The sequence below is a fragment of the Emiliania huxleyi genome, assembly GCF_000372725.1.
Source record: "Emiliania huxleyi CCMP1516 chromosome Unknown EMIHUscaffold_172, whole genome shotgun sequence".
Classification (NCBI taxonomy): Eukaryota; Haptophyta; order Isochrysidales; family Noelaerhabdaceae; genus Emiliania; species Emiliania huxleyi.
Window position 1 is genome coordinate 144639 of NW_005200861.1, and position 22890 is coordinate 167528.

General features: G+C 66.3%; 6 protein-coding genes across 6 annotated transcripts; 3 read left to right on the forward strand and 3 right to left on the reverse strand.

Annotated features, from left to right (window-relative positions):
* Positions 1 to 1145: 1145 nt before the first annotated feature.
* On the forward strand, positions 1146 to 2362 carry EMIHUDRAFT_231404 (hypothetical protein; the record flags this gene model as incomplete). The annotated part of the gene is made up of 2 exons (XM_005784146.1): positions 1146 to 2107; positions 2251 to 2362. 2 exons carry the CDS (start codon positions 1146 to 1148, stop codon positions 2360 to 2362), a joined length of 1074 nt encoding a protein of 357 aa, XP_005784203.1.
* A 1423-nt stretch (positions 2363 to 3785) lies between these two features.
* On the forward strand, positions 3786 to 6050 carry EMIHUDRAFT_423817 (hypothetical protein). Its single transcript, XM_005784147.1, has 7 exons — positions 3786 to 4115; positions 4190 to 4328; positions 4444 to 4507; positions 4742 to 4788; positions 5126 to 5263; positions 5362 to 5669; positions 5749 to 6050. The coding sequence occupies exons 1-7, from the start codon at positions 3811 to 3813 to the stop codon at positions 5858 to 5860; spliced, it is 1113 nt and encodes a 370-aa protein (XP_005784204.1). The 5' UTR covers positions 3786 to 3810; the 3' UTR covers positions 5861 to 6050.
* Positions 6051 to 7279: 1229 nt separating this feature from the next.
* Positions 7280 to 8995, reverse strand: EMIHUDRAFT_442098 (hypothetical protein). The gene is made up of 5 exons (XM_005784148.1): positions 8757 to 8995; positions 7947 to 8687; positions 7821 to 7880; positions 7594 to 7749; positions 7280 to 7491 (listed from the first exon to the last, which is right to left on the reverse strand). Exons 2-5 carry the CDS (start codon positions 8529 to 8531, stop codon positions 7294 to 7296), a joined length of 999 nt encoding a protein of 332 aa, XP_005784205.1. The 5' UTR covers positions 8532 to 8687; positions 8757 to 8995; the 3' UTR covers positions 7280 to 7293.
* A 473-nt stretch (positions 8996 to 9468) lies between these two features.
* Positions 9469 to 11607, forward strand: EMIHUDRAFT_112595 (hypothetical protein; the record flags this gene model as incomplete). Its single annotated transcript, XM_005784149.1, has 1 exon — positions 9469 to 11607. The coding sequence occupies one exon, from the start codon at positions 9469 to 9471 to the stop codon at positions 11605 to 11607; it is 2139 nt and encodes a 712-aa protein (XP_005784206.1).
* Positions 11608 to 11943: 336 nt separating this feature from the next.
* EMIHUDRAFT_72196 (hypothetical protein) lies at positions 11944 to 12561 on the reverse strand (the record flags this gene model as incomplete). Its single annotated transcript, XM_005784150.1, has 1 exon — positions 11944 to 12561. One exon carries the CDS (start codon positions 12559 to 12561, stop codon positions 11944 to 11946), a length of 618 nt encoding a protein of 205 aa, XP_005784207.1.
* A 5813-nt stretch (positions 12562 to 18374) lies between these two features.
* Positions 18375 to 21647, reverse strand: EMIHUDRAFT_442099 (hypothetical protein). The gene is made up of 11 exons (XM_005784151.1): positions 21030 to 21647; positions 20788 to 20891; positions 20606 to 20671; positions 20448 to 20530; positions 19846 to 20100; positions 19729 to 19766; positions 19550 to 19654; positions 19427 to 19476; positions 19283 to 19353; positions 19176 to 19216; positions 18375 to 18992 (listed from the first exon to the last, which is right to left on the reverse strand). Exons 1-11 carry the CDS (start codon positions 21641 to 21643, stop codon positions 18710 to 18712), a joined length of 1710 nt encoding a protein of 569 aa, XP_005784208.1. The 5' UTR covers positions 21644 to 21647; the 3' UTR covers positions 18375 to 18709.
* Between the last annotated feature and the right edge of the window lie 1243 nt (positions 21648 to 22890).

A 22890-nucleotide genomic window follows, 5' to 3' on the forward strand; every position in this document is an offset into this window, starting at 1 on the left:
CGCCTAGGCCCGCGCCCCTTCCCCCGGATAAAACAAACCGGAAGGCCCGACACCAGCAAATAAGTCCACCTCTCCTAAGGTGTCGTTTTTATATTGATTTATATTTCCACCATAAATAAATAAATAAAAACGGACACCTCTCTACTGTGAGATGGGTAAAAAGGAACAGGCCCCCGCCCTTGCGATCTTTGTGCAGGGTTCTTTGTGGGTGTGGTCGGCGGCTAGCAGGCTGCAGGGGTCGTCCTCCCGATGGGGGACTAGCACTAGCCGTCTTCCACATGGTCCCTCGGGTCCCTGCTGCTCCTAATCTCTTCGTACATCCTCCTGCTGATCTCCGCAAAGTCCTGCTCCCTCCCTCGTCTCGCCCTGCGCGTCTGCTCCGCCTCACCGTCTTCTGCCCTGCGTCGTCTGGCGACGGGTCCTCCATAGTCGGTCGAGGTCGCCGCCCTCCTCGTGCCTCTTCCCAACGTTCCCTCGGCGGCCGATGCCGTCTGCTCCGGCTCCCCAGTCCCCGGGTCTCCCCTGCTCTCGTCTGCGCTAGTTTCTGCATATTTCCACCAGCACAAAGTCTCTCTACTGAAAAACTACTCTCCAGCCACTCCACCACCCTCGCCCAGGGATCTACAATGTGCTGTCTCAAGGTTCGGCACCCAGGGATCTACAATGTGCTGTCTCAAGGTTCGGCACCGGGCACCGCCTCGTCGGTACATACAAAATGCGCCTGCGGGCGCGGAGAGCCGGACCCTTTTTTCTTCTACTCCCTACTATCCTCTCGTTCCTGTCATACAGAACCCCTTTGGGGGGGACTTTGCTGGCGATCTGTGATCTGAAGAAAGCAAAGAGGAGCTCGATGAGCTATCCAAATCTCCAAATGCACTTGGAGCACTTGGAGTGCAGTCATTAACCTCACTCACATCCAGGGCCGGGGAGCTAAGAAGCGCACCCAGCGGGCCGGATGATCGGGATCGGGCTACGGGCTAGAGAGCCCTGACCCCTAGGGGAGGGTGCGCGTTCGCAGGGAAAGGGCCGTAAAGTAAACACGGGTCTCCGAGGGTTAGCGCCAAATATTCAAATTTCGGACTTCTCCGTGCGTCCTCGGTCTCTTGGCGAGTTGGACCACCGCACCAGCAAGAAATCGCCTCCCCATGCCGAAGCTACAGCACGCCAACCACGCCAGCAGCTTCCGCCACGGCCAACACCACGTGCAGCAAATAACCGACTTGCTCGGCTGGCCAGAGCTCGTCGACCCGCCGGTGAACGGCTCCTACTACAATGACGCAGTAGACGACCACTCGGCCTCTGTGGCAGCGGCTACTCGTCGCTGGTCGCAGCGGTTCTACGTTGATGAGCGATTCTGGTGCGGCGGCGCATGTCCAGTCTTCCTTCTCATCGGCGGCGAGGGGCCTCAGGGCCCTCCGACTCCGCGGCTGCTGCTCTGGCACCTCGCTCGAAAGCACAGCGCCTTGATGCTCGCAATCGAGCACCGCTTCTATGGCGAGAGCCGCCCAACCGATAGCCTGACCGTCTCCTCTCTACGCCTGCTCACCTCTGGGCAAGCGCTCGCAGACATTGTCCGCTTCATCGGGTACGTGTCCTCGGTGGAACCAGGCGTACCCGACGGCAGCTCGTCGCCTCCCCTTCTCTTGAAGCGCGGAGCCGCGCGCGGTGCGTGGGTCGCCTTTGGTGGAAGCTACGCAGGTGCGCTGACAGCGTGGCTAAAGCTCAAGTACCCCTGGGCTGTCACCGCCGCCGTCGCCTCGTCTGCGCCAGTGTACCCTCTCTTCGATTTCCGGCAATACGCGCAGGTAACTGGCTCAGCTTTGGCGTACTCGCCGATCGGGGGCTCGCAAGCGTGTCTTGGCGTCCTACACGCCGGAGCCGAGGAGCTCGCTGTCGCGGTGTCCGGCGGGGCGCTGGCTCTTCGCTCGCGACGCTGCCCGCTGCCAGCGGCGCTGTGCCCGTGCACGAGTGCGGAGACCCGCCTTGACACCGCGGCTTACTACAGTTCGATCCTGGCGCAGTTTCAGAGTGTCGCGCAGTTCAACCAGCAGGGCCGCTTCCCTGATGTTGCCGATGTTTGTGAGGTGACTCTCAGCGCTTGGAAGTGGTATGGCGGAGGCGGAGGCGGACCGGGTGGAGGGGGTGGAGGGGGCAGCAGCTCTGCGCGCCCCTGGACTGGATGCGCCAGCTCGCAGCGCACGACGGTGTCGCGCATCCAGTGGCTGCCCACACAGTCGGCTGCGTCGCCAGGCGACTCGAACTCGACGACAAGCCGGCCAGGCTCGCGCCCAATCGAGAGGATCGTGCCGCGCGTGCAGAGGGGCAGCAGCAGCCGCTCGACCTCGCCCAGGGCCACGTCTAAGGGCGGGCCCAGCAGGTGGCAGAGGCCGCGCAGGCCCGTCGGCCCGTCAGCGTCCGGATAGCGTGCCGGGGGACATTCCATTCCCGGCGCAGCGGCGACGCGCGCCGCCTAGCTCTGCACCGGGAATGCCCCGGGAGCCAGTAATGATGCTGCACCTCCTATTCCGAACGCGCAAAACTTTTACCAAAAGCGCACATACTTAAGCAGTTTTCCCGGCGCTATCCGGCGGCAGGGCGGAAGTTGAGGCTCGTTGTGCGGCGCCGCGAGTGCAGGCCTCTTGCAACCTCGATAAAAAAGATTTCTTGGTGCTGTGTCCGTGTTAGCTCCGTCCGAGTAGAGGGGGCGTTCTGCATGCAGTTAATTAAGGAAGGGGAACCCCGGTACACGAATTCCGGTACACGGAACTAACCCTCGCTCGGAGACACGTGTTTACTTTACGGCCCCTTCCCTGCGAACGCGCACCCCCCAGGGCTAGGGCTCTCTAGCCCGTAACCCGATGCCAATCATCTCACATGGATACCCATCACTGAGCCGACAATGCTACGGGTAGCCCCAGGGTGGCGCCCACCCCCATGCCCTCTGGCACTTGCCTGCGCCCTCGCGCACTAGCCCACGCCCTGCCCCGCAAGATCTCACTCCATCCCGGCCTGTGGCATACCTCGGCACCCCCTTGCACGGAATCTGAGCGTGAGGGAATCTGAGTGTGAGGGAATCTGAGCGTGAGGGAGGCGCTCGAGCCGGCGCGCAGTGGAGGGGGCGCCGCGCAGGGGGATCGGGGGGGTGCGAGAGGGGGCGTGGGTCGGGCGCGCACCGGCCGGCTCCGGGAGCGGCCGTCACGTCGAAGAGGGGACCTGGTGCTGCTCGAATGACGACGCATGCCGCTCTGCTGCGCCGCCGATAGCCCCTCTTCCGAGCCGGCGCGTGGCGGCGAGCCGCGGCCAGTATCGCTGGTGCGGTGGAGGCGGCAGCTTGCATCGGCCGGCAGCGGGTGCGGCCATCACGTCGATGAGGGGGGGTTGTCGGCGACTCGTGTGGCTCGAGGCCTACGCTGCGCCGCCCAAGCCCTACTGCCGATCCAGCGCCTGGCGTTTGGGGCGAGCCGCGGTCGTCGTCGCTGATGGTATATGGCGGCGGCGGCGGCGGCTCGCCCTTCCCTCCGGCCGCAATTCCCGCCGCGCTCGCGGGAGGTGGCGCGCCCACCGCGGCACGGCCGTGGCTGCGCATACACCTTACGCCCTTTCTCCTCAACGGCTATCCGTGCTTGCTGTGCCCCTGCGTGGTGTGTTTCAAGTTCTTACAACCCAAGGTGATAGAGGGCAAAAAGATCGATTGCGCTCTTGCCGATCCGCACCTACCTAGGCTCTTGGGTGGCGCGCCCCAGTCTTCACAGCGAACCTGGTTTCTTCGCGGAACGAGCGGCACGGCCTCTCCGTTGGTGGTGATTTACGATGTGCAAGGCCGTGACGCCCAAGGTGCTCGCGAGGAACAACGACCTGCCGATCCGCACGGAGCAGCCGATCCACAGCGGCAAGGTGCGCGCCGTGTACTGGCTCACCGCCGCCGATAGCGCGCGGCTGATTGCGGAGCGCAAATATGACGTCGCGCCCGATGCGAGCCTCGCTGTGATGGTCATCTCCGACCGGATCTCTGCGTACGAGATCATCTGGAAGGGCGAGGATGGACTCGACGGCGTGCCCGGCAAGGGCGCCGCGCTCAACGCCATCTCAAATCACTGGTTCGACCTCTTCAAGCAGTGAGCCGCTTGCCAAGATTCCTGCTGAGGCGCCGCACACGCCGTCGCCTAAGCCCGCCCGCGCGCGCACGCAGGCGCGGCCTCGCCTCCTCACACATCCTCGAGGTGCCGCACCCGCTGGTGTGGATTGTGCAGCGCGCGCAGCCGGTGATGATTGAGGCCATCTGCCGCCAGTACATCACCGGCTCGATGTGGCGAGACTACGCAAAGGCGGTGGCCCCCCGCGCGCCTCGCGCCTCCCCTCTCACGCCGCATCCGCCGCGAGGCGCACCCCTCCGCCTCGCCTCGCCTCACGCCGCTCCGCCGCCGCCTCCCAACCCCCGCGCAGGGCAGCCGCACGTTCTGTGGACTCAACTTGCAAGACGGGCTGACTCGCGACCAGAAGCTGCCCGGTGCACGCTGCCCCCTCTGCCCCCCCCCCCCCCCCCCCCTGGTCGATGAGGACAGCACGCGGGCCAGCCAGCCCTTTCGTAGCGCTGCGAGGCGCCGTGACGGCTCATTCTTCGGAATGAACGCTTGGCAACTGAGACTCCACAACCCCCCCACATCCCGCCGGCCCCGCTTGGCTCTGCCGATCGCCCCTCGACTCCTCCGCCCACCACCCGCACTCCCGCCCCGTCGGACAGAGCTGCTCGTGACCCCCTCCACCAAGGGCATCCTCACCGGCATCCCGGTGCGCGCCACCACCACACGCCACGCGCCACGCCACACGCCACTACCGCACGCCACTACCAGGCGAGCAAACCGCACGCCACACGCGCAAGCGCGTCGCACAGCCACCGCCGCAGCCTGTCTGAGCGTCGCGGGGTCGCTCGCGCCCCACGGCGCATTTTTTCGGCTGCCAGACTGAACACTGATCAAGCCAGGCTCTGGCAAGGGGCCGTGCGAACCCCGTCACGGCTTCTTATGCTTTGCCCTGGCACAGCCCGCGCACCACCTCGCCCCTCCCTCGGACGCGCCAAGCAATCCCAACCAGCAACCCCGAGGCGCCGCCCGCCGCCCCGCCGCAGGGCGTGCCCGAGCAAGACGACGTCAACGTCTCCCGCGACGACATCACCGCCCACTTCGCAGAGTTTGGCTTCGCCTCGCCGGCGGACGTCGACGTGTACGAGCGCCTCCTGAAGCAGGGCTTCGAGGCGATCAGCGAGGCGCCCTCTGCCCGCCTCCACCAAGCAGCGCCCTCCCCGCTTCGGCCCCGGACCCCGCCTCCCCTCGCCCTTCGCCCACCCCTTCCCGCCGTGGCCAGGCGCTGGCGGGCCTCGACCAAATCTTTGTCGACACAAAGTTTGAGTTTGGGTACGCGACCAATGCTAAGGGGGAGAGGCAGCTCATCTACATGGACGAGGTCGGCACGCCCGACTCGAGCCGCATCTGGGAGGGGGGGCCGTACCGCACCGACGGCCGTGTGGTCGAGAAGTCGAAGGAGGAGTTCCGCAAGCTGCTGCAGGGCCACTTCCCTGACCCGGACATCCTGCTCAACAAGAACCGGATGGAGGAGAGGCAGGCGCTCGACACGACGCTGCCGTGCGCATTCCTCGAGGCGGTCTCGAAGACGTGCGCCGCGCCACTCGCGCACAGCCCCGCACCGTGGCGCGGCGGCATCGTATGAGAGCTCTGTCCCTCCGCGCCGCAGGTACGTTGGCCTGGCGGAGAAGATCACGGGCAAGCCGCTGCCCGTGTCGGAGGACCCGCGCAGCGAGATCATCGCCGTGCTGCGCGACCAGTTTGGCCTCATCCGGGACTGAGGCGCGTCTACGTGACTTGCCCGCCACCCTCTGCATTCGGCCCTTCTCGGTCGTCTCGCTCGTCTGTTCTATCCTTGTACTCGAGTACTGTAGTCCATCTCTCTCTTTAGCCGGTGTCGCGGTACTCAATATAGCATGTTTCTTGTTGCAGTCTTGTTCGGTTTGGGTAATGTCCCCACGATCTCAGCTCTCTAAAGCTTACACACCCGCGGACACACGCTGAGCAGCGCCTCTGGTGACCTGCACCTGGTGAGTGGTGTGTGGTCTGCACTGCGATCACACGTGAGTCTCGTGACCAGCCATCAGCCTGTGAAACAGCAAACCCGGACAGCGCCTGAGCTGGGACAGTGCCCGACAGCGTTGACAGCAGGGTGAAATTCTGAAAAACGTGCAGCACTTCTAGCCGACATCGACAAAAGTCACTCTCTAGCCCCGCGGCGAGCGGCCCCGCCGGAGGCGAAGAAAATTTTGCCATCTAGCGCTCTCTAACACACATTTTTGCACAAATCGACGCCTCCAAACAAATTCAATAAGACTGGTCTTCACTGCAGCACGCCTCGAGCGAGTAATGCGTCTGTAGGCCAATATAATAGAGCTTCTCGCGCGCGCTCCTCAGCTGGCGGTCCGCAGGGCCGCCCGGGCCGGGCGAGAAGCGCAAGCCCGCCAGCCGCACCATGTGATTCACGATGATGAGCGTCTCGGCCTCGAGCAGCGTGTAGGAGCGAAGCTTGCCCTCGCACTCGCGTTGCTCGAGCCTGAGCCACTGCGCCTTGACCACGAGATAGCCCGCGGGGATGGTGTCGGTGTTGACGACCGTGTCCTCGGCCAGCGTGTACGCCTTCCCCTTGAGCACCGCCAGCCAGTAGAGCCCCTCGAGCGACTGCTCGCGCCGATCTGCGCGGCGACAGCGGCCTGGACAAGTCCGGCCAAGTCGGTTACGGGGAGGGCTACTACGAGGTCTTTGCGCGGGGGTGGTCGGGCGCCAGGCGCCCAGTCGATTGCCGCATAGTTCGTCGTAGTAGCCCTATCATAAACCTCTTATTCACACCTTGCACTTTGAAAAAAGAAATATCCGACCTTTGTCGAAGATCCGGAGGGTTTATCAGAGCATCACCCAGCACGTTCTCTGACAGCCTGACAGAGCACGTCTCTGCGGCAGTCTGTGACAGCAGAGTCTGACATCCGAGGGGCTCCTTCGCTGCGCAGCGGCCCTAACGTGACCGACACAGCACTGTTGGGTTGAGGCACCTGACAGCGCCTGACAGTGCCTGACAGCCCGACAGATCACCTGACAGCACCTCAGGCACCGGGCGCGAACCGCGAAGCGCGAACCCCCCGCCATGGTGATCGCTGTGCGGCCCACACGCGCGCGGCCGCGGCCGGCGGTGTCGGGCGCCGCAGGTATTTGAAAAGTCCGAAACAGAATTTTTTCACTACCCCTGCGCAGCTGCACCGGCCACCGCCTGAATCCAGCTCTGGAGCCGCCGGGCGCGCGCATGCGGCTTCTCCCGTTCTGCAGTGTGCGGCGAGGACACGGCGACCCCAAAGGACATGCTCATCGTCTCGTACGGAATGGTGTATTGCGCCATCGGCGTTTCGTAGCTACCCCAGCTATCGATGCCGCCGACGCCCTGATGAGTCGGCGGGGGGGCAGGGGCAAACGTGCCTCAGTGAGCCCTCAGCAGTTGTGGGCAGTGAAACAGGCTGAAGGGTGCAAGAGGCCCTAGACTCACCTGCTGCGCTCGGTCCACGTGTAGGAACGTCTCGTTGCGCGGGCGCAGATCGGACGTGTGCCGTGACAGCAGAAAGTTCGTCGCGCCAAAATCGTCGTCACTAAAGTGGTGCGCGCTCAGCCCAAACTGCGATGGGTCGAGTCCCACAAGGAGCACCTAATGGACCAGGCTAGGCAGGTGAAAAGCGCGTCCCTCCGAGGATATGGCTCGCTTCCCACGAGAGCAACCTTAACGCCGTCGGTGCGCTCCACCGTAGCGTACGAGACCTCTTCACGATGCCCGTTCTCCTGCGAGGCGGCCCTCCCTCAGTGAGTGACGGGGCGGCATGCGGGGGTGGTCGGTGACAGACATTCCTGCGGCCGCAAGTACGGGACCGTCATGTTGAGGATCGGTGCTGCGTGCAGCCCAAGCCGCGATCCACGCTTGCGGTCCCAGTAGTTCTCATTGGGTCCGCGGCCGAGCCACTCTAGCTCTCGCATGCCGCCGGTCAGGGCAAAGCGCACGCCAAAGCGCGGCAGATTAGGCAGAGGCGACGTGCGGCGCCTCAATGTCTGGCTCACGAGCACCTCACCGCCTTGTCCCACGGTGTAGCACGTCTGAACCAGCGGCGGCTCTTTGTGCAGGGCTGCGATGGGTTCCGTCGTGGCGCACCAACGCAGTGCGCTCGACTCCAACCCATCCCACTTTACCTCTTCTAGCGAGCTGTTGAGCAGCCGCACTGGCCCGCGCTCGAGGGCGAGCCACGCAACGGTCGTGCCGGTGGGCTTTGACGTTCCGAGGTCATTGTCGGTAGGCGGCCTCCAAAAGGCAGCCTCAAGTGGAGCGTGCAGCAGCTCGAAGCCACCGATGACCCAGGATCGCAGCCGACCTGTCTCTCCGTCGATGCCCAAAGTCCACGCCTCCCCACCGCTGCCTCCACCGCCACTGAGGAGGTGCATCCCGGTCGTCTCGGTGTGGGTAATTGCGAGCTCGTCTGACACCGGGCGGCTAGCGGCTTCGACTGTTCCCGCCCGCCAATCGAGCTCGAACTGGTCCCACGCCACCTCATGGCCGGCTGGCAGCAGCGCCGTCGCGTCGCGAAGCACGAAACGCACCTACGGACAGGGACGCACACGTAGAGTCGCCGTCGAACTCTGCAATTCGGTGGGACAGCACTCGCGAGCCTCAATGACGCACGAGAAGATCGCGCCCGTGTCTGGCGAGGTGCACTCCGAGCGCAGCCAGTTGGCCGAGAAGCCCTCTGGCAGTGCGAGCAATCGGCAACACCCTCGACCAAACCTTGCTCCAGGTTCTTGGGTGCAAAGAGCGCGGCCACAAGTCACAGGGCCCGCTCGTCCATGCGACCGGTAAAGGCTGGGTCAAAGGGCACAAGGGACAGTACTACGACGCGCTCCATGTCAAGAACGGAATCGTCAAAATTTGTCTCGTCGAAAGCGCCAGGGCGGCATCGCGCCGCCGACCAAGAGAATCATCTTCAACTTCGCCAAAGAGGTCGGCAGCCCGAGCGCCGTCGACCGCACCGACTACGGCACAGCCTCTCCGGCAGCGCCCGGGGCTTTGTCCAGCACCACTCGCAACAGCTCTCGCGCGCCGCCGTCTTTGGCGACGCGCAAAACATCAACAACGCTGCTCGCAACATGCGTGTCGCGCACTCATTCATGACCGGTCTCAATGCCCCACCCCCCTGCGCGCGGGCCTTCTAGGCCCGCGGGTAGTCTCCCCCCATCATCCCCAGGGCCACCAGGGCTCGCACCTCAACCTCTCACAGACAAGCACACAGCGCCATAGGACGTATTTTCTCGTCAATTTCTTCTTCTGTAGTCCAGCTGCGGGGGTACCCAGTACCCGGGTACCCGGGTAAGGGCAGGCGCACACATGGCCTCTGCCCAGGCCTCTGCCCAGGCCTCGAGCTCGCAGGCTCTCCTCAACCGTGCTGTGCTCTCGAGTCCCTCCGACGCACGCTTCGTGGGCCAGCTGCTTCGGCTGGCGGAGGAGGAGCCCGTGGCGCTTCTCGACGCCCTGCTGCTCTCCGCGTCGCTCGACGAGCGGCAAGCTCATCTCGCCCACGAGCTGCTCGCACTCGTGCCGACACTCGCCACCCAAGCCTCCGCTACGAGCGGCCCGACGCCGCTGCTGCTGCTGCGCCTGCGCGAGGCGGTGAGCGGCGCGGCGCGGCTGCCTCCTGCTCGGCGCGCCGCCTTGCTCGCCTTCGTGTCGAGGCTGCACCAGCCGCTTCGCAGGGCTCCATCGGTGGCAGCGGCGCTGGTGGCGGCGGCGCAGGGTGCTGGCAGCGAAGAGGGCGGTCTCGGGGATGGGGCCGGGCGCTTGCGAGCCGCTCTCGAGGCGATGAGCGAGCCAGCCTTTGGTGCGGCGCAGGAGGAGGAGGAGGAGATAGGGCGGGAGGAGGAAAGGGAGGGAAAGGAGGACGGTGGATCAGCGATTGATGCCACCGCAGCCGACCCGGTTGGCGGGTCGAGGCAGGCGAGGGAGGCGCAGGAGGAGGGGGAGGAGGGAGAGGAGGAGGAGGCGGCGGAGGAGAACGACGACGGCGCGGAGTTGGGCGGCCTTCCCCCGCCGGTGCAGCTAGAGGAGCTGCCACCGCTCGTCGGCGCGGCGCCGCTCCTCGCACACACGCTGCTCCCGAGCCTGCGGCCCTCCGCCCCGAGCGAGGTCGCTGCGCTCTGCCTGTCGGCGCTGCAAGGTTTGCTCGCCGCCTCGTCGCGCCTCGACGGCACCGGCAGCCCTCGCCGCCTCTCGACGCCGCTGCTCTGCGCGTCCCTCACGGCGGCGCTCCGCCTCGTCGCGGCGCACGCCGCCCGCCCCCTCGCCGCCGGCTCGCCCGTCGCTGCGGCCGCGCAGTCTCTCTCGCAGGCGTGCGTGCAGCTCTTGCTGCCTCGCGCGCCCCCTCGCGTGGGCTTGGCGCGAGGGGCCGGGCCGGGCCGGCAGCAGCCCTGCCTGCTCCGCCTCGCCTCTGAGCAGTGGCGCGCCTTGCCGTGGCGTGTGCAGCTGCTCACCTGGCCCCTCCTCGACCGCCTCGCGCCGCGGGACGAGCCGCGTGAGGGCGGCGTGAGCAGCGGACAGCCGGCGGGGAGCGGCCAGCGGCCAGCAGCGAGCGGCCAGCGGCCAGCAGCGAGCGGCCAGCGGCCTGGCGCGGGGCGGAGGCTGATCGAGTGGCTGCTGCAGCTCGTGCCTCGGCGGGGGCTCCTCTACGCGCTCGTCTGCTGCGCCGCCGTGCCGTCGCTGCCCGTCCGCCAAGCAATCCGCGAGCTGGGCCCGCTTGGAGGCGAGGGCCCGCTTGGAGGCGAGGCGGCGGCCGAGGCGGGGGCCGAGGCGGCGGCGGGAGCAGCGGGCGGGGCGGCGGCGGGGCATGCGGTCGCGGCCGTCGCGCTCGGCCTCGCCGTCACGCCGCACGGTAGCTGGGGCGCGGCATGCTCGCAGCTGCGACCCCTCCTCTGCGCAGTGGCGGAGAGCCTCTCCCGCGCGGACTCCTCCTCCGCCGCCGCGCTACGCGCCGTCGCGCCGCTCGAGGCGCCGCTCGCTCAGACGGCGGTCGCGCTGCTCAGCTGCAGCCTCGCCCTCGGCAGAGCAGAGGGTGGCGGCGAGGCGCTGCGGCGTGCCTTCTGCACCGGTCTCTCCAAGTGGCTTTGCGCGGCGGCGCGTGAGGCAGAGACCCCGTGCGCCGCCGTGCTCCTCCTCGGCGTCGGCGTCCGCTGCTTGGTCGAGTCCGGCGCGGGCGGCGCCGCTGCAGAGGAGCCTCTCGACGCCCGCCCCTCCGACGACGTGGGCGATTGGCCGCTCGACCCGAACGACGGCCGGTTGCTGGTCGGCTGCCTCGAGCTGCGCGCCAAGCTCCTCGCACCGGCCAGCGCCGCAGCCACCGGAGGCGACGCGGCGGTGGGGGGGGCGCTCCGAGAGAGCTTGTTGGGAGCGCAGCGGCTGCCCGCCGGGGTCGCGCGCATGCTGCTCGTGGGATCGCCGCCGGGAGAGAGCGTTGTGCCGATCGAGATTGCATGATTGACCCGCCGCGCCGAGTCCAATAGCGCAATAATAACACGCTCCATTTTCTGGCGAAAGCCCAATCTCGTAAAAAACAGGCCCCAATGACATAAAAACAAATGTTACAAGTTCAAGTAGAGCGCCGTAGAACACGGCGTGTGCTGTGGTCGCGCGCGCTGTGACAAATTCTCCACCACCGAGATACACTCTTACCGCTGGGGTGCGGTCCGCCCCTGTGAACAGCTCTGCGTCGATCGCGGTACGGTGTACGCCGTTGTCTGACTCTGAGCCGCCCGGCCCTCTCTTGCTCATCCACGGGGCAAGAAGTGCGTGATGAGGCGGCCCGCCCTCCCCTCACAGCGTTGCGCCGCTTCTTGCTTGCGCCCACTGCTCGTACGAGGCGGTGGCCGTGGTACTGCGGAAGCGTGTGAGGCGGAGCGAGTGGCGGAGCTGGTCGGTGATGGTGTGCTTGAAGCCGGCCTTGCGTATCAACGAGTCAATGGTCTGTTGCCGGCTCCAGCCCTGCTCCACCATCACCTCGGGCAGGTAGACTCCACTCCGCGCGACGCCCGACGGGTCGTCAAAGTCGATCAGCACGCCATGCGACCCGACCTCCCAGTCGTGGGCGTCGCGCGCGCGCTCAAAGTGCGTGAGCAGCGAGACCGTGCAGCTGAGCTGCGGCAGCTCGCGCGGCTCGATGGGGTCGAACCGCTGGTCGCGTAGCGCCGACGTGAGGGCATAGTCACGCAGCGACGTGATGGGAAGCGGCTTGAGACATCCGATGCAGCCGCGCAGCGACGGCGCGCCGTTCGCCCTGCTCTTCCAAGTGACGAAGAGCGGGCAGGCGGCGTGTGTGGCAAAGCTCGGCAGCGGCGCAGCGGCGAGGAGAGAGAAGTGGTTCGCGACGGTGTCGAAGCAGTGCAGGCAGTGATCAGTCGTCGCAACAGGGTAGTCATCGTACTCTGCTATCATGAGTCACGGAGTTGTTCGCGCAAGGCCCGCGCTCGAGGTGCGGGTGTTCGCGGGTTTGGCGAAAAAGAATGAAAGGGGGCGCAGTAGGCACGGGACTGGCGCGCACTGGCACTAACACAGGTACACCACGGGAGCCGCCTAAGCGACTCCTGCGAGGACGGCGAGGCACTTAGCTCCGTGCACTCGACCGCCCTCGCCGCAGGCAAGCTCATTCACAATCTGCTATGCGATGGCCGTGACGGGGTTTGCGATGAGGAGCGATCCGAACGTGGTATTCGGGTGATTAGATCACTGTTTTGTTTTGCAAAGATCCCCGAGTTCGAAATCTTGCAGATATTTAACTGATCGCACGCGCTGCGCCGCTGCGCCGCGCCGGCGCAGTGGGAAGCCCGCCCGGCCCTAGCGTCGAGAAATAAAGGCAAAAGCATTCCGCACCGCTCAGACGACGCCGCTCCGACGCCACGAGCCAGCTCATTCGCCACGAGTCCGCCGTGGCGATGCTGCAGGAAGACGACCGTCCGCTCGAGCTGGAGTCCGAGCCCACATCGCTGCTCCGTCCTAGAAAGCTGCTGCTGCTCTCTCCCTCCGAGCGCCCCTCAGCAGCTTGCATTGCCACGACAGCAGTCGCCTGCTGTTTACTTGTTGTGCTTGTCCCTCACCTTCTTCCGGAAGAAGACAGAGCTCTCACCTGCCTTCAGGGACGCTGGCCGAGCTTTGCCACGCCCTCTGCCCTGCGTTCTGATCCTCAATGGGCGCAGTACATCACCCGCGTGTACGGCGCAGTGCCCGAGGATTCGTCTGCATATCCGTATTGCATGGGCGATCACTGGCTCTTCTACTCGGACGTGCTATCCAATGCGCGACTCACGGCCCGCATTCCCGAGTCAGTCGGCGACTGCCCCTCGAGCGTCCACGCCTCGGCAGAGGGTGAGCTGTACTCGGAGAACTCGGTGCTCGCTCCGATGGGGACGGTGTGGAGCTGGCACCCCGCTGTCGACGAGGCGTACGCGCCCTTCGCGCCCGACACGTGGGTCGAGGTGCTGCACCAGGGTGGCATCGATGACGAGCACGTCGGCGCCTGGTTTCTGCACGCGCGGGGCAGCGGCATCTGGGTCCACACGGGGCGCACGATCGCGTTTGGAGACCACGCCGAGGCATGGGAGGCTTTTGGCGTGGGCCACCTCGATCTGAAGGCACGCAACGAGGCCATGTGCGCCAATGCTTCCGCCGCCGGGTTGGACTCGCTCCAATTTATTGGCCATTCTTGCAAAATGATGTACGGCTTGTGCCTCAATGGCAGCCGAGCGCCCACCCTCTATAACATCGAGATCGTATCGACGGCGCTCGTCGGCGTCTACCCGTGTGCGAGCGACGACGGCCGGTCGACTCGGGTGCGCACGGGCTGGAGGGGCGCGAACACCTGCACCTGCAACAACTCGGCCTCGAGCTTTCTCCACTGTCAAGAGGTGGAGCCATCGACGCGGGCGGTCTTTGACCCGAGGCGGCGCGCGTTCCAGAACGAGATGATGGCGAGGATGTCGGCGAGGATGACGGGCGCAGGGGAGGGGCGGAATGGCAGTATAACATAGCAGAATCGTGTAATAAAGCTCCTTCGGGATGTGTCATTCCGTGCCGGGGTGTTGTGCCCCAGCGCCCCCCGCCGCAAGTTTGCTGTTTTGAAATCCGCATGAGCCGATGGGTGATGGGTTTGGGGCTTGATACTGAAGCTCGCCCAGTGAGGAAGTGAGGAACTGCTCGGTCCGGCCCTGATCATGACACACACTGATCATGCTGAACACAAGCGGTCCCTAATCTTCGCTCTTGTAGCTCTGTGTGTGTTGTGTAGCTCGCGATCGGTCACCGCGCCAATCACCGCCGACGTGATCTGTGATCACGTCTCCCAGTGAGATGATGCTTGGAGAGGGGGGAGAACACCGCTCGATCTACCCTCCGGGGTCCCTCAGCGGCGTGCACCTCGATCCTGCACCGTGTTTGTTATGACCCCCCCCCCCCCCCGCCCCCCGTGCCATGAGCACACCAGCGAGGGAGGGCGAGACGATCCAGGGGTCCCGTACCATGCGGAATCGATCCTATCCCAGTGCTCTATTAGGTGCTCAAGAAGTTGCCCGCAACAGGTGAGAAAGAGCGCCGTACGAGCGCTATTCAAAGCGATGAGCTTGCTCATCCCGGAGTGGTTCGACCCCACGGCCACGCAAACCCGAGACGGTGACGGGCGCTGTCTCGATGATCTCAGGCCCAGTGAGGTAGTGCGTCAGACCTGTCCTGGATCCTGCTGAACGAGCTCCCCTCTTGTAGCTCGATCGGTCACGCCGCCATCGCCGTCGGGGGGAGGGGGGACGACACTGCTTCGGCAGCGTGCACCTCGATCCTGTACCGTGTTTGTTATGACCCCCCCCAATGAACACACCAGTGAGGGAGGGCGAGACGATCGAGGGGTCCCGTACCATGCGGAATCGACCCTATCTAGTGCTCAAGTGCTCAAGAAGTTGATATTTGCATCTCGCTTGCATCTCACCGCAAGCCGAAAATGGGCTGGTCCGACCGCGGACTTTCATCTATGCTGCATGAGCCACAGAGTCTCCGCAGCACCTCTCGCCGCTGCGGCGATACTGAAGTGGCCTCCATCACCTCGCCCACCTCTGTTGCCGACGATTTCAACTTTGACCCGCCTGCATTCACCCTCGGCCAGCCCTCAGCCAGCCCTCGGCCATCAACCCCGACGCGGCCCGTTCGACCAGCCGCGCCGACTCAGCCGCGACGGCCTGTGATGTACGCTACGCGAAGGCCGACGATGGTCCGTCGACTCCAAGAGTGTTCGCCTGAAGCCGTCGCCGCTGCCCTGATTGCGACTGGCGTCTCGGCAGAGGGGAGCGATGCGGAGAGAGCGCGGCGGCTGAGCTGGTGCTTCAAGCTATATGAGCCTCGTGATGTGCTGGAGCGCTGGCCGACCGATACGCTTCGAGACGTCGCAAAGCTGCAGTCGGCAGACAGACAGGGCTGCGTCACCGCGCTGCTCGAGCGGTATTTTGGGGACTAGGGTCTGAGTGCCTGCTGAGTGTTGTTCCTGAAGCGGCATACTCGAGTACGGCGGCGGCGCCCTTGGGGGGGGGGGCGGGGGGGGGCATTGGTTGTCCTGACACGGATTCTGCTTTTGCCGAGCAGTGGACTGAACTGGCGCCACTCGTGTATGTCCGAAGGGAAAGGCCCGTTACCGGGCCTCAGACGCTCTCAGGCGTTCTCATTTCACTCTTCTATCACACGACTCCTCTTTGTTGGTGTAAGTCCTGCACTGCCCTCGCTGTCTCCGCATGCAACTTGGAACCCAGTGTCTGTATCCCATGTCATGTTGCGTAGGCTAAACCATGGTACTCTACAAGCGGCCGCTTCATGTGTCCTCTCGCTACTGAGTACTGTACTATCAGTATCACAGTGATTGGTTTTTGGCATCAGGATTTCCCCGCTTGCATCATATCATGGTTTTCGCCATGATATTATGGAGTCATGATATCTCAAAGCTCGGCACGTCATTTTCACGCTCTTGAAATCACACCTTGCGATTTCACACAAAGATCACGCTCTTGAAATCACACTTGCGATTTAAAATTCACTGCTGAGTGGAAGCTTTAGTGTCTAGAGGGGCGCTCCCCCTACATGTGTACATGTTGCAAGAGACAAGAGATATTGTTATTGAGAGTCTTGGGGCCCAGCGGTTGGTGTGTGTTGAAACAAGATAGAAAAACTGCGGTGTGCGGACGCCGGCCCGCCTCGCGCACACAGATCACAGTACCGCGCAAGGCCCTCAACATGTAAACGAGAGTGCCACTGTGCACACACGCAGCGTTTGTTGTTTGTTGGAGCCGTCATACGGTGCTGGCTGCCGATCCGCGGGCCGCGCTGGCGGCGGAGAGACCGCGCGAGACCGACACCGCCGCGTCTCAGCACGACGAGGAGGTGTACTCACTGCTGTCGGAGGAGCCGTCGTCCAGCAGGTCGATGACGTCCGTGTCGGACCCCCCGAGCAAGTTGCGCCGCGCCGCCAGCGGGGCGAGGTCGCCATCCCTGGCGAGGGAGAGCGGCAGGACCTTGAGGCCGCACGGCCCGGCGCGCGGATGGCGGTGCAGCGGGTCCCGGCTGACGCTGTGCAGCGGCTTCACCGCGAACTCGGCGAGCACGCCAAAGTGGTCGCTCAGCCAGGGAGGCGAGTCGAGGGCGAGGCTCGCCCGCGTCACCTCGAGGCCGGAGGAGACGTGGCGAAGGATGTAGTCGTACGTGCAGCGCAGCGCCTCCGCGCCGGAGGACTGGAAGCCGCACCTGCAGCAGAGGCTCCGAGAAGGCTCACTGCAATGGTCGAGGGGGCCGCACGGCATCGCTGCGGCGCACGTGACGAGCGGGTTGCGCACGCCGTCCCACGAGTGACACGGTACGTCGCCGTTGCCGAGCACCCACGCGTCCTCGAAGCCGTGCTTCTCCATCACGTCCACCTCGCGCAGCTCCCTCGTCGTGTTGAGGTCGCCTGGGCGCGCGGCGGGGTGGGTGGGCGGCGCTTGGGAGGGGGTGCGCGGCCGAAGTGCGCGTTCACCCGCCACAAGCACGCGCGCGCGGTCGTACGCGCGGCCGCCGCACGAGGCGAAGCACTCGACGAGCCGCTCGCCCTCCGAGAAGAGCTGCGAGAGCTGCGCGCAGCGGTGGCGCGACGGCTGCGCCGCCGCCGAGAGGGCGTCGCCGCCGGCAGAGAGGGCGTCTGCGTGCGTGTTGCCCACCCAGAGCGGGCTGCCTGAAAGGCGAGGGGGAAGGTGAGAAGCGCGAGTGCAAGTGCAAAGGCTGCATGAGCGATCGGCCGCACCGTCGCACTTCAGCTCGAAGAGCCGCCACAGAACCCCGCGAGGCCGCACAAGGTTCATGAGGTCTCCGGCTTGCTCGGTGTACTGAGAGGCGATTGCTTCCCAGCGCGGACGGAGGGTGGATCGCTTGTGCAGCAGTAATAGCCCCGCTGGGTGGGTTTCGCCGAAGGCAAAGCCGTAAAGCGTCGACCGCTTGACCCAAAGCACCACCCGAGCGGCGCAGGCGCCAAAGGCCATGATGAAAGAGGCAAAGGCTGCCGGCTCGGCACTCGAGCGTGGGAGCGCGCGCGGGTCGATGTAGTACGCGGCCAGCTGCGCAGCCGCCACCAGCAGAAGCCCGTACGTGACAATCAGAAGCGCCGAACCAAAGGCCCGCAGGGCATAGCGCGAGAAGGCCGGATGGGTGGCCGACGAACATCCGTAGTAGTCTGCCGTGGCGCGAATGATCGTACTGCGAACGCCGTCCGCGAGCACCTCCTGGCAGCATACAAGGTCCGGCTTTAGGTGTAGGATTTCTTTGATCTGCAGCCGGAGACGTTCGGAGCCCTCAAGCGAGCCGGCCAGCATCGTCGGCAGCGGAGGGCCGGCATAGACGTTGAGCGTGAGGATGGAGAGGCGGCAGCTCCGTCGCGGATCGGTTCGGCGAGCGGAGAGCTCGTCGCCGGAGCCGAAGCTGACCCGGCGGGTGGAGGTCTGCATGGACTGATCTCAGAGCTGAGCAGCAGGTAGTCGGGCCTGCATCATTCGGAACTTGACCGCCGACGGCCCTCGGATGTCGGTTTTCTTTCCCGCCCATTCGCATTCGAAGGCTCATTAGATTTTCGGTTTCTTTTCCGCCCATTCGCACGGCTCATTAGATTTTCGGTTTCTTCGACGGCTCATTAGATTTTCGGTTTCCTTTCCGCCCATTCGCAATTCGAATTCGTCGGGCCAAGGCAAGCAAGGGTGTTTGGCGCTCTTTCGTATCGTAACTGTAAAAGAAACCCATGTGCGTGGCCCGATATTGCCGTACGACTCTCCGGACGCCGCGGTCGTCTCTCTCTCCTGGGACCTGTGTCCAGAGCGATTTCATTCACGACCTCGCGCGGCACGCGGCGACGGGCGAGTGCTCCGACCCCGGCCACACATGCAGTGCACATGCAGTGCACATGCTCGCGACAAATAGTGGCGGCACGTACGTGCCGCGTCCCCGCGGCGTCCGCTGCCGGCAAGGGCAGCGGCCTCAAACCCCACGCCCGTCGAAAGAGATCAACTCGTACAAAAGGAGAGCCGGCGCTTGCAAACGCTCATGAGACGACGCGCGAGGGCGCCCTCCGTTGCCCGCCCCCCATCCCCGCCGCCGCCGCCGTCCCCTCAGCACACGAGGTGGAGCGAGCCGCCCTTGCAGACCAGCCGGTCCACGCTCGGCGGCTGGCCGTCGGTGTCGAGAGGCGGCTCTGCGCGGCCGTGCGTCTGGACCACGAGCTTTGCGAGGGGCTGCGCCGCGGCTTGCGGAGGCGGGGGAGGAGGCAGGTTGAGCCACGCGGAGTGGCGGTCGAGCGGCTCGGCGCGCAGCTCGTACTCGCCGGCCTGGTGAGTGGAGGAGTGGGTGAGTGGGTGGGTCCGGTGTCGACCGGAACCGAAGGCGCGGGGCGAGCGGGGGACGGGGCACGGGAGGCACGTCGTGGGAGGCGTGTGCGGCGCGTGGGATGGAGATGCGAGGGGGTCGTGGGGAGGGGGGAGGCTGTGGGGAGCGCGGCGTGGCCCTCCCGCCTGAGCCTCCGACAGGAGGGAGACGAGCCGCGAGACGGTGCCTGGCAGCAGCGCGAGACACTTCCTAGACACTTCCTATGACACTTCCCAGCAGCGCGAGACGGTGCCTGGAAGCAGCGCGCCGCTCGAGCCAGCCAGCCTCGCGCCTCCGCCAAGCTCGGCGCAATCCACCTCCACCCGCTCCTACCGGGCAGGACAGGCGCGTCTCAAGAGGCGCCGCTCCCTCGTCGCCAGAGCGCGCGCCGCTCTGCGCTCCTGCAGCGCGCCACCCGCGCCGCCCTCGCGCACCTTGCCTCGGTACCTAAGCCAGGCTCCGGACGGCTCGAGGGAGGTGCGAGGAGCAGCCGGAGAGGCGGCGGCAGAGGCGGCGGCACCTCAGTCGGGGTGCGTGAGGCGCGCCGTGCAGGAAGGCGCGGGGCGCGGCCAGCTGCACGGAGAGGTGGTACTGCTGCTGCTTGGCGCCGAGCAGGAAGGTGTACCTGAGGGGCACACGGCGGGCGAGGGTGAGGCGGTCCACGGCGCGTGGAGCAGCAACCCACTCCGACGCGCGCACAGCGCGTGCAGCGAGGCTGGGCCACGGAAGAGCAGCGCCTGTGGGGAGGGGGGGGGGGGGCGAGAAGGGTCGCAGAGGGCTCCCAGAGTGCCAGCGCGGCGCGCGGAAGAGCTGCGCCGAGCTCGCGCGGCCGTCGGAGGCAGAGAGCCAACGCTCGAGTGCCGCCTCCCGCTCCTCCCTGTCGCCGCCGCCCGCCGCCTCGCGCGCCCTGCCCGCGGTCGGGTCGGCGGCGGAGGCGGCGCCGCGGTTGAGCTCGTCGATCTCTGCGAGGTAGCGCTGTCCCGGCGGGGAGGGGGCGAGCGCGGCGGCGCCCTCGCTCGCGACGAGGTGGGCGCGCGGCATCTCGAAGGCGACTCCGGCGGCGCGGAGGGCCTTTGGCGGCAGGGGGGAGGGGGGGGGGGGTGTGAAAGGCGATCCGGTGGGGCTGCCGGGGAGGTGGGGCGAGGGAGGAGGCGGGGCCGCCGGGGCTGCCGGGGCGGAGGGGGAGGCGGGGCGGAGAGGGGCGTCGCTGCGTTGCAAGCGAAAGAGCAGCGAGAGGGGGGGGGGGGCTCGTGGCCTCAGTCGCCCGGGTCAGGGGGCGACCGCTGTCTCTGCACGGCGTTGGCTCGGCATTGTGAGGATTGTGAGACTTCGTCAGTGGCCAGCCACACTGTGCGGCGTGTGGGCGGAGGCGGCGCGGGCGCGGCGGAGGGGGTTGGGGCGAAGGCTTGGGTGCGCGCCATGCGCAGCCCGCGCGACGAGGGCACGAGCACGGCGTAGCAGCCGCCGCTCCCGCCGCGGAGCAGGTACTCCCACACTGACCCTGGCCGAGGCAGGGGAGGGAGGGGTGTCAGGCCGCCCCCAAGGCGCCGCGGGGCACGTGAGTGGTTCCGCGCGCCCTCGCCGCAGCTGCCGCGGAGCCCGCCCTCGCCGCCGCCGCAGGCCGCCTCCTGCGACGCCGACGCTCGCTCCTGGAGAATCGAGCACCGGCGGCTGAGGGCGAGAGCAACGGGACCCGGGGCTGAGGGGTCATGGTGAGGGGTCGGGGTCCAGGGAGAGAGTGTCTTCCGCAGCCGGGCGCGCGCTCCTCGAGCGGCGACGAGGCGGGCTGCTCGTCGGGCGAGAGGGCGCCGTTGCGCCAGAGCAGCGACCACGCGTCGTGCAGCGCGTAAAAGTACGGCAGTCTGGAGCCGGGCGGGCGTGGCAGGCCGGGGCGGGACGAGGTGCGAAGGTGTCGGGCCGCCGGGCGGCGCGGAGGGTGCGGTGGCGGCGGAACGGGGTCAGGGGGGCGGAGCGGGGATAGGGTGCGAGCGGTGGCGCGCCTCCCCTCCCGCAGGTCGTGGTAGAGCGAGCGAAGGGCGGCCTGCCACTGGTCGCGGAGGGAGCGGACGTAGGCGGCCTCGGCGACGCCCGCGTCGGCCGAGGCGAGCTGCTTCGAGACCATCGGCGGCAGCCGCTGCGCCGGGTGCCGCCACGAGAGCAGCGCCGCCCGCATCCGCACGGCAAGCGCGCGCTTCTCCAAGTGTGTGGGCTCGCCAGTCGCGTCGGAGCGATCGGGCGGCGGCGCGAGGCTGGCGGCGTCGCCGCGGCAGGCGGCGCGCATCGCCTCTCCGTCCACCACGCTGCCGCCGGCCGTCTCGCACCACTCGAGCGATCCCAGCGACGAGATGACGAGCGAGCGCTTGAGCCCCCAGTCAGTCGGAAGCCGCTCGAGCCGCACCCCCGGTGCGCTGGACGCGGCCGCGCGGCCCCCCAGCGAGCGCGCGTGCCGAAGCTGCGCGGGGGTGCCCAGCGCCTCGCCAAGCAGGCTGACGGGCCTGGGCACAAGCGCCGAGCCGCTGCCGCCGGAGGAAGGCTCGCCCGACATGGCGAGGACGCCCATGTTGGGAGACGGCCGGCTCCTCGGCGTCGGCGCCGAAGCCTTGCGCTTGGCCATTGCGCAAGCGAAGGTCAACAAGACTTTGCCTGGGGGCGCGAACAGAAAAAGAATTTTCAGACCTCGTTGGCTGGCACGCCGTCCGTGGCGCGCGCGGACGGCGTGCCAGCCAAGGCGCGAAGAGAAAAGAAAAATGGGCACAGGGGTGGTCTGTTCTTTCCTTCTACTCCTCTCCTCGAATTTTCTGTTTTCTTTCTTTCTTTCCTCTCTCTCTCTCTGACACCTTGCATCATAGCCGCATTGGCGACGTGGGCGGTCGGTTCGCGTCCTCCTGCCCGGCGATCGAGCACGGTGTCCGCGCCCATCTCCTGAAGCAGTGCCGACTCGCCGCTCTCGGCGACCACCACCGCACGCTTCTGCGGCAGCGTGTGGCGAGGGGGTCCTCGCCCGCCTGGTATCCGGGAGGAGGGGGAGCCAAGAAGGACATAGGCAGCAAAGCCGGCAAGGGCGAGCCCGCACACCAGTGGCGCATCCATCGCCACGAGCCTCGCGACCGCGGTCGTGGCACACCTGGCGGCGGCTCTCGGGGCCGTCTCTACGGCGCTCGACACCGTGTGCCGCCGTCGCTCCGCCGGCTCAACCGAGTATCGGGCGTCGAGGGCGGCGGCGCAAAGTGGGTCTGGTGCGCCACACGGCCACAACCCTTGCCACCGCCCTTGCCGCCGCCCTTGCCACCCTTTGCCGCCTTGCCTACGCCGCAGGCGGCGGTGGGAGCGGCCTGCTGGGCTAGCATGTTGTCCTTGCTGGGGACGGGCACGTGGAACGCACGTTACATGTCGAACGGCCTCCGGATTCAAACAAAAAATAGCCAAGGCCCTCTCGCAACCCCTCCGACCCCCTGGGATCCTTGGGCGTCGAAGAGGCGCTCTCGGGGGGCCGTTCTGAGTTCATACTGCCTCGAAGTACATTATACTGCGTCAAAGCACCGGCCCTGAGTCCGAGATATGCTGCGAGGAGGGCGGAGTTGTGCCGAAAGGCGAAAGAAGCCGCGAGAACAAGGGATCGGCCGGCGGCGGCGGCGTCGCAGTACGCAGAACGAGGCAGAGGAGAGCGACGCGACAGAGGAAGAAGCGACAAGGGAGAGCACAACGAGAAGGGGGAGACCGCGAGGTGGCATGAAGGTCGCAGCAAGAATCGGAGAGGGACTGCGAAGAGAGATAGGAAGAGGCGGACGCCCAAGGGTGGGCAATGGCTAGCGCGTAGCGCATCAGGCATCACACCCCTCTCCTTACTTAAATCCCCCTGTG